Source organism: Pseudophryne corroboree, chromosome 1 (genome assembly GCF_028390025.1).
Source record: "Pseudophryne corroboree isolate aPseCor3 chromosome 1, aPseCor3.hap2, whole genome shotgun sequence".
Taxonomy (NCBI): domain Eukaryota; kingdom Metazoa; phylum Chordata; class Amphibia; order Anura; family Myobatrachidae; genus Pseudophryne; species Pseudophryne corroboree.
Genome location: NC_086444.1, coordinates 254,855,344 through 254,868,276, shown reverse-complemented (window position 1 = coordinate 254,868,276; position 12,933 = coordinate 254,855,344). Strand labels below are relative to the sequence as shown.

Below are 12,933 nucleotides of genomic sequence, written 5' to 3'. Positions count from 1 at the left end.
TTGCAGTTAACACTAACTCCCTTTCTGAGCTGGCAGAGCGGATTTGAAAAACCGGCGAGGAGGCATCTATTCGAATTCCAGCCTGTATCCCTGAGAAAATCTCTATTGCCCAGGGATCCACCTGTGAGTGAACCCAGACGTGGCTGAAAAATCGAAGACGTGCCCCCACTTGATCTGGCCCCCCCCAGGGAAGCCCCAGCGTCATGCGGTGGATTTTGCAGACGTAGGGGGGGGGGGGGGGGACTTCTGCTCCTGGGAACTAGCTGTGTGCAGCTTTTTTCCCTTGCCTTTACCTCTGGCAAGAAAGAACGATCCCCGTACCTTTTTGCTTTTATTTGAACGAAAGGACTGCATTTGGTAATGAGGTGCCTTCTTAGTATGTTGTGGGGGAACATAAGGTAAAAAATTCGATTTACCAGCCGTAGCAGTAGAGACAAGGTCCGAGAGGCCTTCTCCAAACAACTCCTTCCCCTTGTAAGGCAACGACTCCATATGCCGCTTTGAGTCGGCATCCCCCGTCCACTGTCGGGTCCACAAGAGTCGCCTAGCAGAAATAGACATAGCATTTATTCTGGAGCTTAGTAAACAAATGTCTCTTTGAGCATCCCTCATATATAACGCAGCATCCTTGATATGCTCTAGGGTCATTAGAATGGTATCCTTATCTAGGGTCTCAATCTCCGTAGACAAGGAATCTGTCCATGCTGCGACAGCACTACAAACCCAGGCCGATGCCATAGCCGGCCTAACAATAGTACCAGAATGTGTGTAAATGTACTTCATGGTAACTTCCTGCTTACGATCCGCAGGATCCTTGAGGGTAGCAGTATCCTGGGAAGGCAGTGCCACCTTCTTGGATAAGCGTGTCAACGCCTTGTCTACTTTAGGCGAAGATTCCCATTGTATCCTGTCCTTTTGTGGGAAGGGATACGCCAAAAGAATCCTTTTGGGAACTTGTAGTTTCCTGTCTGGAGATTCCCAAGCCTTTTTAATAGCAATGATCATGTAACGAATACCTTCAGCCACTTTTGGCTTTAATTTTGCATCCTCATAGTCGACACTGGAATCTGAATCCGTGTCGGTATCTGTGTCAGTGATCTGGGATAATGTGCGTTTCTGAGACCCAGAAGGTCCCGCTGCCACTGGGACAGGCATGGTCTGACTACCTGACTGATCCCTAGCCTCAGTCTTGTCTAATCTCTTATGCAATAAATTTACATTAGCATTCAAGACATTCCACATATCCATCCAGTCCGGTGTCGGCGTTGCCGACAGCGACCTGACAATCATGCACTCCCCCTCCTCCTTAAATGAGCCTTCCTCGTCAAACATGTCGACACACGCGTACCGACACACTCCACACACACAGGGAAACTCTTTTCTGAAGACCGGTTCCCCTTTAGGCCCTTTGGAGAGACAGAGAGAAAGTATGCCAGCACACACTCCAGCGCTATATGACCCCGGAGAAAAACACAGAATGTTTACCCAGTAGTGCTGCTGTAATGTATAATCGCCAATTATGTGCCCCCCCCCCCCCCCCCCTCTGCTTTAAAACCCTCTTTTCACCGTGTGTCAAGCAGGGGACAGTCCGGGGAGCTTCCTCTCAGCGGTGCTGTGGAGAGAAAATGGCGCTGGTGAGTGCCGAGGGAGAAGCCCCGCCCCCTCGGTGGAGGGCTTCTGTCCCGCTCAAACTTAATAAAATATGGCAGGGGCACTTTTATATACATGTACAGTGCCCACCTGTACATGTATATAGTCATTTGCCATAGGAGAGGTATTCTATTGCTGCCCAGGGCGCCCTGCACCCTTACAGTGACCGGAGTGTGTGAGGTGTATGGGAGCAATGACGCACAGCTGCAGTGCTGTGCGTTACCTCAGTGAAGCACCCGAGGGCTTCTGCTGCCTCAGTAGTCTTCTTTCTTTGTTTCTTCCGGCTCTGTGAGGAGAACGGCGGCGCAGCTCTGGGATGAACGCCCAGGACTAACCTGTGTTCCACTCCCTCTGGAGCTAATGGTATCCAGTAGCCGAGAAGCAGAGCCTATCATTTAAGTAGGTCTGCTCCTCTCTCCTCAGTCCCTCGATGCAGGGAGTCTGTTGCCAGCAGAGCTCCCTGAAAATCAGAAAAAAACCTAACAAAATGCTTTCTTAGCAGGAAACTCAGGAGAGCTATCTGCAGTGCACCCATCTTCCTCTGGGCACAGTCTAAAACTGAGGTCTGGAGGAGGGGCAGAGGGAGGAGCCAGTGCACACCCAGAGTCTAAAGTCTTTCTTAAAGTGCCCATGTCTCCTGCGGAGCCCGTCTATTCCCCATGGTCCTTACGGAGTCCCAGCATCCTCTAGGACGTTAGAGAAATTCAAATATGCATCCTTTTCAGTCAATGGCCTCAAATGTTTCTCAAGAGGCATACATTTCCCTTCCAACCATTCTCAGGAAAAGTGAGTAATCAAGTTAGGACTGCTTAATACATTATTCAGAAATCTAACAACCTTCCAATGTTATACAGCACTTCGGGATAACTCCCATTACATAACACTGTAAACCACAGAGAAACAAACTCCTCAGCAGAAGTACATACAGACACCCATACCAAATGACACGTTTAGGATACATACATTTAACCAACATTTTGGTTATTTAACAATAGAGGCCTCCTTCACAGAGTAAAGATATAGAACTTTATGAAATGATGACCATTTCATATACACATTTATATGTGCAAGGTATCATATCAGCCAATTGCCATAGTGTGGACATCACAAGTTTTCCCTCACACCTCTTTAGGACACTATGGGGGTTATACAGAGATATACGCAGCAAGATCTGCGACAAACTCCTGACATGCTAGGGGCTGCCCAGCACAGGGCAAGGCGCCCAGCATGGCGCATCGAACTAAAGTTAACCTTTGCCAGCGGAGCCCGGCTGCGCCATCACAAAGTTTGCCACCATTTTTTAAATTGGAGCGGCTGCATGTGAGATCAGGCGCAATGCAGCAGTTGTGCATGCGCAGTTTGCCGATGCACAGCAAACTGCAATGCGGACACATTAGCGGCCAAGTCTGAAATGTACTGTTCTTGAATAGTATATCACAAGGATTTCAGGAACTGCATTTCCAATAGTAGAGTTGATCTAATGGTTTTTACTTTTACACATAGATTCAATGAAAAACATTTGTTTTATGGAAATACCGGCATACAGGGCCTGTTTTCCAGCTGCTTCTTTCTCCCAAACTTTTTTTTCTTTTATTTCAAAAACCTAGTAGGCCATGATTGATAATCGTTCTCAAGCTGAAAATAGCTGAAAGTCTGGATCTTTTGGTTTGATTATCAAACCTGACAAATGCCCCCTAAACATCATTCAGGCGATTCCACACTGTGAAGGAAGAGATCGCCTCCAGACATCTTGCATTGCAGAGGAGAACTCTGAATATCTGGCACCGCTCCTCCCCTCAGTTCTTCTGCACTAAATGTGCAGTCTACAGCTGTCAGAAGGGCAAATAGTAATAGCCTTTGGTTTGCTGAAAGCGACAATGGGGGTCATTCCGAGTTGATCGCTCACTAGCAACTTTTTGCTGTGCTGCGATCAGATAGTCGTTGCCCACTGAGGAGTGTATTTTCACTTTGCAAGTGTGCGAACGCTTTTGCAGGCGAGCGGTACAAAAAAGTTTATTGCAGTTTCTGAGTAGCTCTGGACTTACTCAGCCGCTGCTATCACTTCAGACTTTTTGGTCCCGGAAGGAATTGACGTCAGACATGCACCCTGCAAAAACTTGGACACGCCTGCATTTTTCCAAACACTCCCAGAAAACAGTCAGTTGACACCCATAAACGCCCTCTTTCTGTCAATCTCCTTGCGAACAGCTGTGCAAATGGATTCTTCGTTAAATCCATCGCCCAGCACTGATTCTCTTTGTACCTATACGAAGCACCTACGCATTGCGGTGCATACGCATGAGCAGTTTTGAAGAGTTTTAACCTGATCGCAGCGCTGCAAAAAGTTGCTAGCGAGCAATACACACGGAATGACCCCCAAAGTTGTCAATTTTTCCTCTATTAAAGCGAGAGAAAAAAACCCACTTCAAATCCAGCAGCATACTCACCCAAAAATTGCCACTATTAGCATATCGGCAGCTATCATCATCTGGCTCCAAGTCTATTTTTGGATGTAAACTTTCCTTTATCTATCAAAAACTTTTTTCCTCTGGTAGAAAGAGTTACCATTTATAACTAATGGCTTCAAACATTGTAAAACTTGGGTTGGGTAGGAGTTACCGGTGGTCAGGAAACTAACCTAAAACTAACCTCCACCGGTGGTGCCTAACCCCCCCTCCCCGCAGCCTAACCCTAACTTCCTGGGGTGATGCCTAACCGCCCCCAAACTCATGGTTGGGATGTCAACATCAGTGTCCTGACCTTTTCAGGATTCCGGCGTCAGTATTCTGACAGGTGTCAGGATTCCGGCTGCCGGCATCTTGACCAGATCCTGTTTGAAACCACCATGGTCTTTTTACAAGATCAAACAATAATAAAAGAATAGCCTAACTTGGTTAAATGAAAGCACCTCATCATTGACTAGAGATTCATATGTATTATGATAGACATTTTACAGACCACAGCTAGAGGAAATGACCTCTCTGACAAAGACTGGGGTAAATACCGAAATACATTTGTTAGGAAATACAGAGACAGGTAATGGAAGTGTAAGAGAAATATGAGTTAGGGGCAACAGTGAATAAAAGAGTCTGCAATTGTGTTTACAACAGTATTTCCCAGACCAGTAAAATACCAACTGATGGCGCTTCTCAAGAAAGACTAGGGAGCTTATGTAATAGCCTGCAAGATGCAGGTTGTGCGGGAATTCCAGCGAGTATGTCCATATTTTTAAAGCGGCAATCATCTACTAGGTAAAACCAGGTTGGTTTTGCCTTGTAAATTATTGCCGCTTTAAAAAAAAACGCTGTGCAGGCACACTTGCTAAAATTCCCGCACAGCCTGCACCTTGCAGGCTATTACATAAGCCCCATGGTCTCACATCCTTCTAATACAATTTGACCAGACCTGGATTATAAAAATTTGGGATATGCTTTACATATAGTAAAAGTTCTACCAAAGTGCAAGCCTTGACAAACCCATATCCATCAGGCACTTCTAAAAGTACATTTCATCATGAATAGTGGCCTGAGGGAAACCCCATTGCTCTAAGCATGAGCACAGTCACCTATTTTATGAAGCTTATACAGAAGTTTGGGTTCTATACCAGGTGTTCATTGCTGGTGTCTGACCAGGTAAGAAACAAACTTCAAGTCATAGGGGTCAATTCAGTTTGCCAACAGTTGAATAGCACCGGGAATTAGCTCCCGGCGCTATTCAATAAAGTGCCATAATTGTCGGGATTTCTTCTCTCACCCCTGAGAGGTGTGAGCAGAAATTCGACAAAAGTGCTGGCGCGCGGCAAGAGCGAGGCTGATGCTGTTGGGATTCAGCATCGCGCCGGGCAGTTAAGTCGGAGAATTCCCGTTCTCCCGACAAATCAACCTGTTAAGTCCGGGAGAACGGGCATTTGTCGATTTAACTTGAGCAGAACTGAATAGCGGCGGGAGCTAATTCCCAGCACTATTCAACTGTCAGTAAATTGAATTGATCCCTTAGATAGGACACAGAAGAATAAAGCCTAGATGCTGGTATACTGTACCAAACAAATTATGCTTTTAGTAAAATAGAGCATTTCTAAAACAGTTTGCCCTGGGTTATAGCCTACATACTTAATGACAACTTCTATATTTTTAATCTAAAAAGTGTAGAAACAAATAGGACATTAAATAATCACACACTGAAACAATAACATTCTGATACATACTGCATGGCCTGGTATCAATGTAACAAATACTTTTCTGTACAAACATTCATATCTACTCTCACATTTTATAGATTGTATTCCAATGACAACAAGGGCCAGTCACTATTTCACAGCCGGTGACAGAAAACTATCATAGTAGAAAGATACATAATACTAAGAAGCACACAAAACTAAACCCGGAGACATAAGCAGAAGTGGAAACTGCTGGTAAGGGAAAATACACAAACACCTCCTACTGTACCTACCTGCACAGCCCCTATTTCCAGAAGACAATTGTTTTATATCCATTATTCCCTTTAGCTTACAGAAAAGTAACAATAGACCATTATAACTGCAGCATTAAGTGTACATAACACAAGTTTTTTTATAGCGACAAAACAGAAGTAAACAGTATAAATGATGAAACATTTTAAGGACTAAAAAAAAAAAAATATATAAACATGTATTATACTGAAATGGTTCCATACTAAGGGGAATACACACTATAAAGGTCCATACACACTGGGCGTTTTTGCCCAGCATGTATGCACAGCGATGATCGCTGGGCTGAAATCGCTCAGTGCATACTTACTGAGCGCTTTTCCCCGCTGCCCAGCGATGTCAGCGGAGGTGAGTGGCTTTTCATAGCAGGACGCTATGGAAAGCCGCTCACCCTGCCGTTCATCTACTGATAATACCAGTAGATGAACGGCGGCCGCCAGCGATGAAGCGGGAGCGCGCACCTGCGATCACTGCTCATCGTTTGGGCATACACACTGGGCGGCTTTGAGCTGAAAGCAGCTCAAAACATCAAAAGTGAGCTGCTTTCAGCTCAAAATCGCCCAGTGTGTATGGGCCTTAGGATTATCTGTCCAATATTTCTGGTTGTAGCGAAAATCTGGTAATGTACTGTATGGGAGTAAATGACACTCAACCATTTGCTCCCAAAAACAGGAAAACTGAGAAAATTGGTAGTTTGGATAAATTGATTAAATCAAATAGATTTAACCAATTTGTCTGAATGTCCATTTTTATCTGTTTTCCGGTGTTTGGGAGCAATTGGCCAATTGTAATTTGCTCCTATACATTACCAGTCTGTATCCAGTGTGTTCCTCGTTACCATTTTAGTTATAGCAGAGCAGAGACTGTACCGCTTTCACATCGCAAACCCTGCTTTTAAAACGGTTCTTAAAACGGGTCTGAGCAGTTAAACCCCCTTCACATCGCATGTTGTAACCGGTATATTACGGTTTCATTACCGTTTTGGTACCTTTCACACTGAACCCATTTCACCCATAGAAAACAGTGGTTGTCATTGTAAATGGACTTTTCTGGCCCACACATTATTAATAATTATTAATTAATTATTAATAATTTGGCTAGTCGTACGATGGAACCCAGCAGCTTCAAGCATCTTTACCATGTTTTTGTAGATTACTGCAGCCTTCACTGTCCCAGTGATTTGTCTACATATTTCTTCATCCCCTCTCATCCTAAGCAGCTCCCTAACCTCCTCATCACTCCAATTTGCCATTTTAAACTGTATTCTGTATAATAAAACGCTTCTTCACTCTCATGCGTTTCCTCCAGTTTATTTCCTGCTTCTGCCTGGTGACATCACGCATGGAGACAGCCTATCACCTTCTGTGGTTTGGAAATACCGTTTCTGAGCCTTTCCCATTGCACAATGAAACGGGTCTGAACCATGTAGGACCCTGCTTTTTACCAGTTTTAAAATACCGGTATTCTGTAACCGGTAAATTCAATGTGGCACTTTCACACCACAGCTAGACCCGTTTCAGAAGGCTTAAAAACCGGCAATTTACCGGATTAAAGATGACGGTTATCTGCTGACCAGACAATTGGTTAAATATTCCAAAGTGATACCTTATGTTCTAGTCTGTAATATGAATGCACTGTATTCTCAGTCAGTGCCAGTCCTTGGGTGCACACAGTAAGGACTATGGCATGGGATTGGCAGCCTGGGTTAGCGCCAGTCCCTGCTGATTGCTGACAGTGAAAGCTATGGCATGCGATGAGCAGGCTGGATCAATCCCTGGGTTGAGACAATGAGGACTATGGCATGTGATGGGCAGGCTGGTCTGTTGTCAGTCCCTTGGTGGACACAGCTAGAACTATGGCATGTGATGGGCAGGCTGGGCTGTTGTCAGTCCCTTGGTGGACACAGCTAGGACTATGGCATGTGATGGGCAGTCTGAGTCAGGGTCAGTCCTTGGGTGCAGACAGTGAGGACAAGATGTGATGAGATGCTGAGTGTCAGTCTCTTAGTGCAGACTGAGGTCTATGGCATGTGATGTGTAAACTGGGTCAGCATCATGCCCTGCAGGATGCAGACAGTTAGGACTATGGCATGTGATGGGCAGGCTAATTCAGTGCCAGTCCCTGCTAGATGTATATTATGGCATGTGATAGGTGGGTTGCGTGAGTCCCTGGATGCATATAGTGAGGACTATGGCATGTAATGGGGAGGCAGTGTCAGTCCCTGAGTACAGGAAATTAGGAATATAGCGTGTGATGGAAAGACTGGGTCAAACATCTGTCCCTAGGTGCAGATAGTGCGGACTATGGGGGGTAATTCAGAGTTCATTGCAGCAGCAAATTTGTTAGCAGTTGGGCAAAACCATGTGCACCGTGGGGGGGGTGTGTGCAGATATAACATGTGCAGAGAGAGTTAGATTTGGGTGGGGTGTGTTCAAACTAAAATCTAATTTCCAGTGTAAAAATAAAGCAGCCAGTATTTACCCTGCACAGAAACAGGTGTAGTATGGTATGCCGGCGGCCGGGCTCCCAGCGACCAGCATACCAGCGCCGGGAGCCCGACCGCCGGCATACCGACAGTGTGGTGAGCGCAAAGGAGCCCCTTGCAGGCACGGTGGCGTGCTACGCGCGCCACGCTATTTATTCTCTCTCCAGGGGGGTCGTGGACCCCCACGAGGGAGAATAGCTGTCGGTATGCCGGGTGTCGGGATCCCGGCGCCGGTATACTGTGCGCCGGGATCCCGACATTCGGCATACTGAAGACCACCCACAGAAACAATAAAACCCACCCAAATATAACTCTCTCTGCAAATGTTATATCTGCCCCCCTTTTTGTTCCTTACATGCACATGAGGAAAAACTGCAGTTTGCAGTTGTGGAAAAGGATAAAACGGTGAATTATCCATTTATATTTATGCACTTCCCTAAAGCGCCTTAACCTGTATATGTCATTTGTTGTGTACGTACTAGTTGGTGGTGGAGGCTGAGAGTACCCTCCCAGACACAATACTGTTGACTGGCTGCTAATGAGTGCACCTATTCACTTCCTCTCACTTGTTTTCTTCTGTTATATCTGCCCCCACTGCAGTGCACATCGTTTTGCCCAACTGCTAACAAATTTGCTGCTGCGATCAACTCTAAATTAGGCCCCATGTCATGTCATGGACAGGATGGGTTAGCATCAGTCCCTGCTGGATGCTAGCAATGATGACTATAGCATGTGATGGACAGGCTGGGTCAGTGTCAGTCTCTAGTGCAGATAGTACGCAATGTGGCATGTGATGGGTAGCCTAGTTCAGTCCCTGCTGGGTGCAGACAGTGAGAATTATGGCATGTGATGGGTAGGCTAGATCAGTGGCTCCTGAGGAAGCCGGTAGTGATCAGACCAGCAAAACGCGTTGAGCCACATCTTGCAGGACCACTGGCATAGGATTCATTTCAACAGATTCCCTGGTAATTTATGGACTCTTTGCATCCACTGGACTAAAAATTCCAACACAAGCTCATCACAGACCCGGATTTTTCCCTGCTGCCATCTGGATCTTATTTGCACAAGATACCTAGGGGGTCTTTTCATCCGGAAGCAAGTCTGGTAACTAATTGTGTCATCTAATGACTTGTGAGCAATGTGGAAATAGAGCCCTAGCCAGAAGCCGTGGACACTATATTTAACAAACAAAAATAATAGTGGTACCCTGCATTTTCAGATATATGAATTTTAGCAGTTGCTATATCTATACCATTTTCCTTTGAGGAATGGGAGTATTTAACTTTTTTTTATTAATGTTCAAATAAATCAAGTGTTACATTTTATACATTGTTATTTATTATTTGACCAACAGCCGGCGCCAGTATAACCTTTTCATATTCTATAGATCAGTGGCAGTCCCTAGGTGCAGACAGTGAGGACTATAGCATGTGATGGGCAGCCTAGGTTAGTCCCTGCTGGGCTCAGACAGTGAGGACTATGGCATGTGATGGGCAGCCTAGGTTAGTCCCTGCTGGGCGCATACAGTGAGTACTATGGCATGTGATGGGCAGCTTAGGTTAGTCCCTGCTGGGCACAAACAGCGAGGACTATGGCATGTGATGGGCAGACTAGGTTAGTCCCTGCTGGGCGCAGACAGCGAGGCCTATGGCATGTGATGGGGAGCCTAAGTTAGTCCCTGCTGGGCGCAGACAGTGAGGCCTATGGCATGTGATGGGCAGCCTAGATTAGTCCCTGCTGGGCGCAGATACCGAGGCCAATGGCATGTGATGGGCAGCCTAGGTTAGTCCCTGCTGAGCACAGACAGTGAGGACTATGGCATGTGATGGGCAGCCTAGGATAGTCCCCGCTGGGCGCACAGTGAGGACTATGGCATGTGATGGGCAGCCTAGGATAGTCCCCGCTGGGCGCAGACAGTGAGGACTATGGCATGTGATGGTCAGCCTAGGTTAGTCCCTGCTGGGCGCAGACAGTGAGGACTATAGCATGTGATGGGCAGCCTAGGTTAGTCCCTGCTGGGCGCACAGTGAGGACTATGGCATGTGATGGGCAGCCTAGGTTAGTCCCTGCTGCACGCACAGTGATGACTATGGCATGTGATGGGCAGCCTAGGTTAGTCCCTGCTGGACCCAGACAAGGAGGACTATGGCATGTGATGGGCAGCCTATGTTAGTCCCTGCTGGACCCAGACAAGGAGGACTATGGCATGTGATGGGCAGCCTAGGTTAGTCCCTGCTGGACCCAGACAAGGATGACTATGGCATGTGATGGGCAGCCTAGGTTAGTCCCTGCTGGACCCAGACAAGGATGACTATGGCATGTGATGGGCAGCCTAGGTTAGTCTTTGCTGGGCGCAGACAGTGAGGACTATGGCATGTGATGGGCAGCCTAGGTTAGTCCCTGTTGGGCTCAGACAGCGAGGCCTATGGCATGTGATGGGCAGCCTAGGTTAGTTCATGCTGGGCGCAGACAGTGAGGACTATGGCATGTGATGGGCAGCCTAGGTTAGTCCCTGCTGGGCGCACAGTGAGGACTATGGCATGTGATGGGCAGTCTAGGTTAGTCCCTGTTGCGCGCACAGCGAGGACTATGGCATGTGATGGGCAGCCTAGGTTAGTCCCTGCTGGACCCAGACAAGGAGGACTATGGCATGTGATGGGCAGCCTAGGTTAGTCCCTGCTGGACCCAGACAAGGAGGACTATGGCATGTGATGGGCAGCCTAGGTTAGTCCCTGCTGGACCCAGACAAGGAGGACTATGGCATGTGATGGGCAGCCTAGGTTAGTCCCTGCTGGACCCAGACAAGGAGGACTATGGCATGTGATGGGCAGCCTAGGTTAGTCCCTGCTGGTCACAGACAGGGAGGACTATGGCATGTGATGGGCAGCCTAGGTTAGTCCCTGCTGGTCACAGACAGGGAGGACTATGGCATATCACATGGCAGCCTAGGTTAGTCCCTGCTGGGCGCAGACAGTGAGGACTATGGCATGTGATGGGCAGCTTAGGTTAGTCCCTGCTGGGCGAAGACAGTGAGGACTATGGCATGTGATGGGCAGCTTAGGTTAGTCCCTGCTGGGCGAAGACAGTGAGGACTATGGCATGTGATGGGCTGCCTAGGTTAGTCCCTGCTGGACCCAGACATTGAGGACTATGGCATGTGATGGGCAGCCTAGATTAGTCCCTTCTGGGCGCAGACAGTGAGGACTATGGCATGTGATGGGCAGTCTAGGTTAGTCCCTTCTGGGCGCAGACAGTGAGGACTATGGCATGTCATGGGCAGCCTAGTTTAGTCCCTTCTGGGTGCAGACAGTGAGGACTATGGCATGTGATGGGCAGCCTAGTTTAGTCCCTGCTGGACCCAGACAGTGAGGACTATGGCATGTGATGGGCAGCCTAGGTTAGTCCCTGATGGGCGCAGACAGTGAGGACTATGGCATGTGATGGGCAGGCTGGGGAGGTCAGGAAGTGGGGGACGGAGCTGGCCTGGGAGTGGGGCTTACAGGGGCGAATGATGCCCTGTGACATGACACAGCGAGGGGCTGACACTGCAGCCCACCCCAGGCCGCCTCCTCCTCCTTCTCTCACCTGCATTCCCAGGAGACAAGAGCTGGCAGCGCCCTTACCTCCATGGTGGACACTGTGCTTGTGAAGAGATCTTCGCCCTCCTCCAATTCCTCAAAGTCGGTTTGTTTCCCCTCTCCCAGAGGAGGCGGCTCCCGTTCCGTTGCCATCTTGCCTACTACACTGTGACAGCAGCCTAGGGCCTGCGCTCCACCTCCTCCCTTCCTGAGCGCCTGCGCCGTCACGTGCAGTCGCGTGACTTCCCTGTGTGCGCGCTTGCTTTCACCAGGAAGTCAGGCCGGCAAATGAGATCGGACGCCGGGCAGCGGAATCGGCCATCTTTGATGTGGTTAAGGAGGGCAAGAAAAAAATTTCGTTATAGAAACAGCAGGTTACTGTATGCCAGCGGGCAGCCTAGTACTAGAAGCAGCAGGTGCCGGTGGGCCTTCATAATTTTGCTCTCTCCTTTTTTAATCATCCTGTTATCTACTTCATTCATTTATTATTGTGCCTTATGTAAAATAAAATGTACATGTTCTGAGGCTGGAGTCAGGACCTTCTGCTCCCAATAGCCATAGTAGGTCATTTAAATGCACATCACATGTCATACCTGTATAAGGGAATGTGTATTTTACCTGTGTCAGCTAACTACAGAAAAATGACTGCCAGCATGTGTCATTGTGGGTGATTCATTCCTGATCGCTGCTGTGCGTTTCCGCACAGCGGGCGATCAGGTACTAGCTGCGCATGTGTATGCACCGCAATGCACACA

The 12,933-nt window shown here is 47.7% G+C and overlaps 1 protein-coding gene across 2 annotated transcripts in view; it reads right to left on the bottom strand.

Moving 5' to 3' along the window:
- The window catches only part of SNX2 (sorting nexin 2), a 129,223-nt gene extending 116,794 nt beyond the window's left edge, over positions 1-12,429 (bottom strand). Inside the window, exon 1 of one of the 2 annotated variants that reach the window (XM_063964214.1) lies at positions 12,224-12,429. In XM_063964214.1, coding sequence (XP_063820284.1) covers positions 12,224-12,331 — 108 coding nt within the window. In that variant the 5' untranslated portion in view covers positions 12,332-12,429. Of the gene's footprint in view, positions 1-12,185 lie in introns of both variants that reach the window. The other variant, XM_063964213.1, reaches the window with a different exon arrangement.
- Between the last annotated feature and the right edge of the window lie 504 nt (positions 12,430-12,933).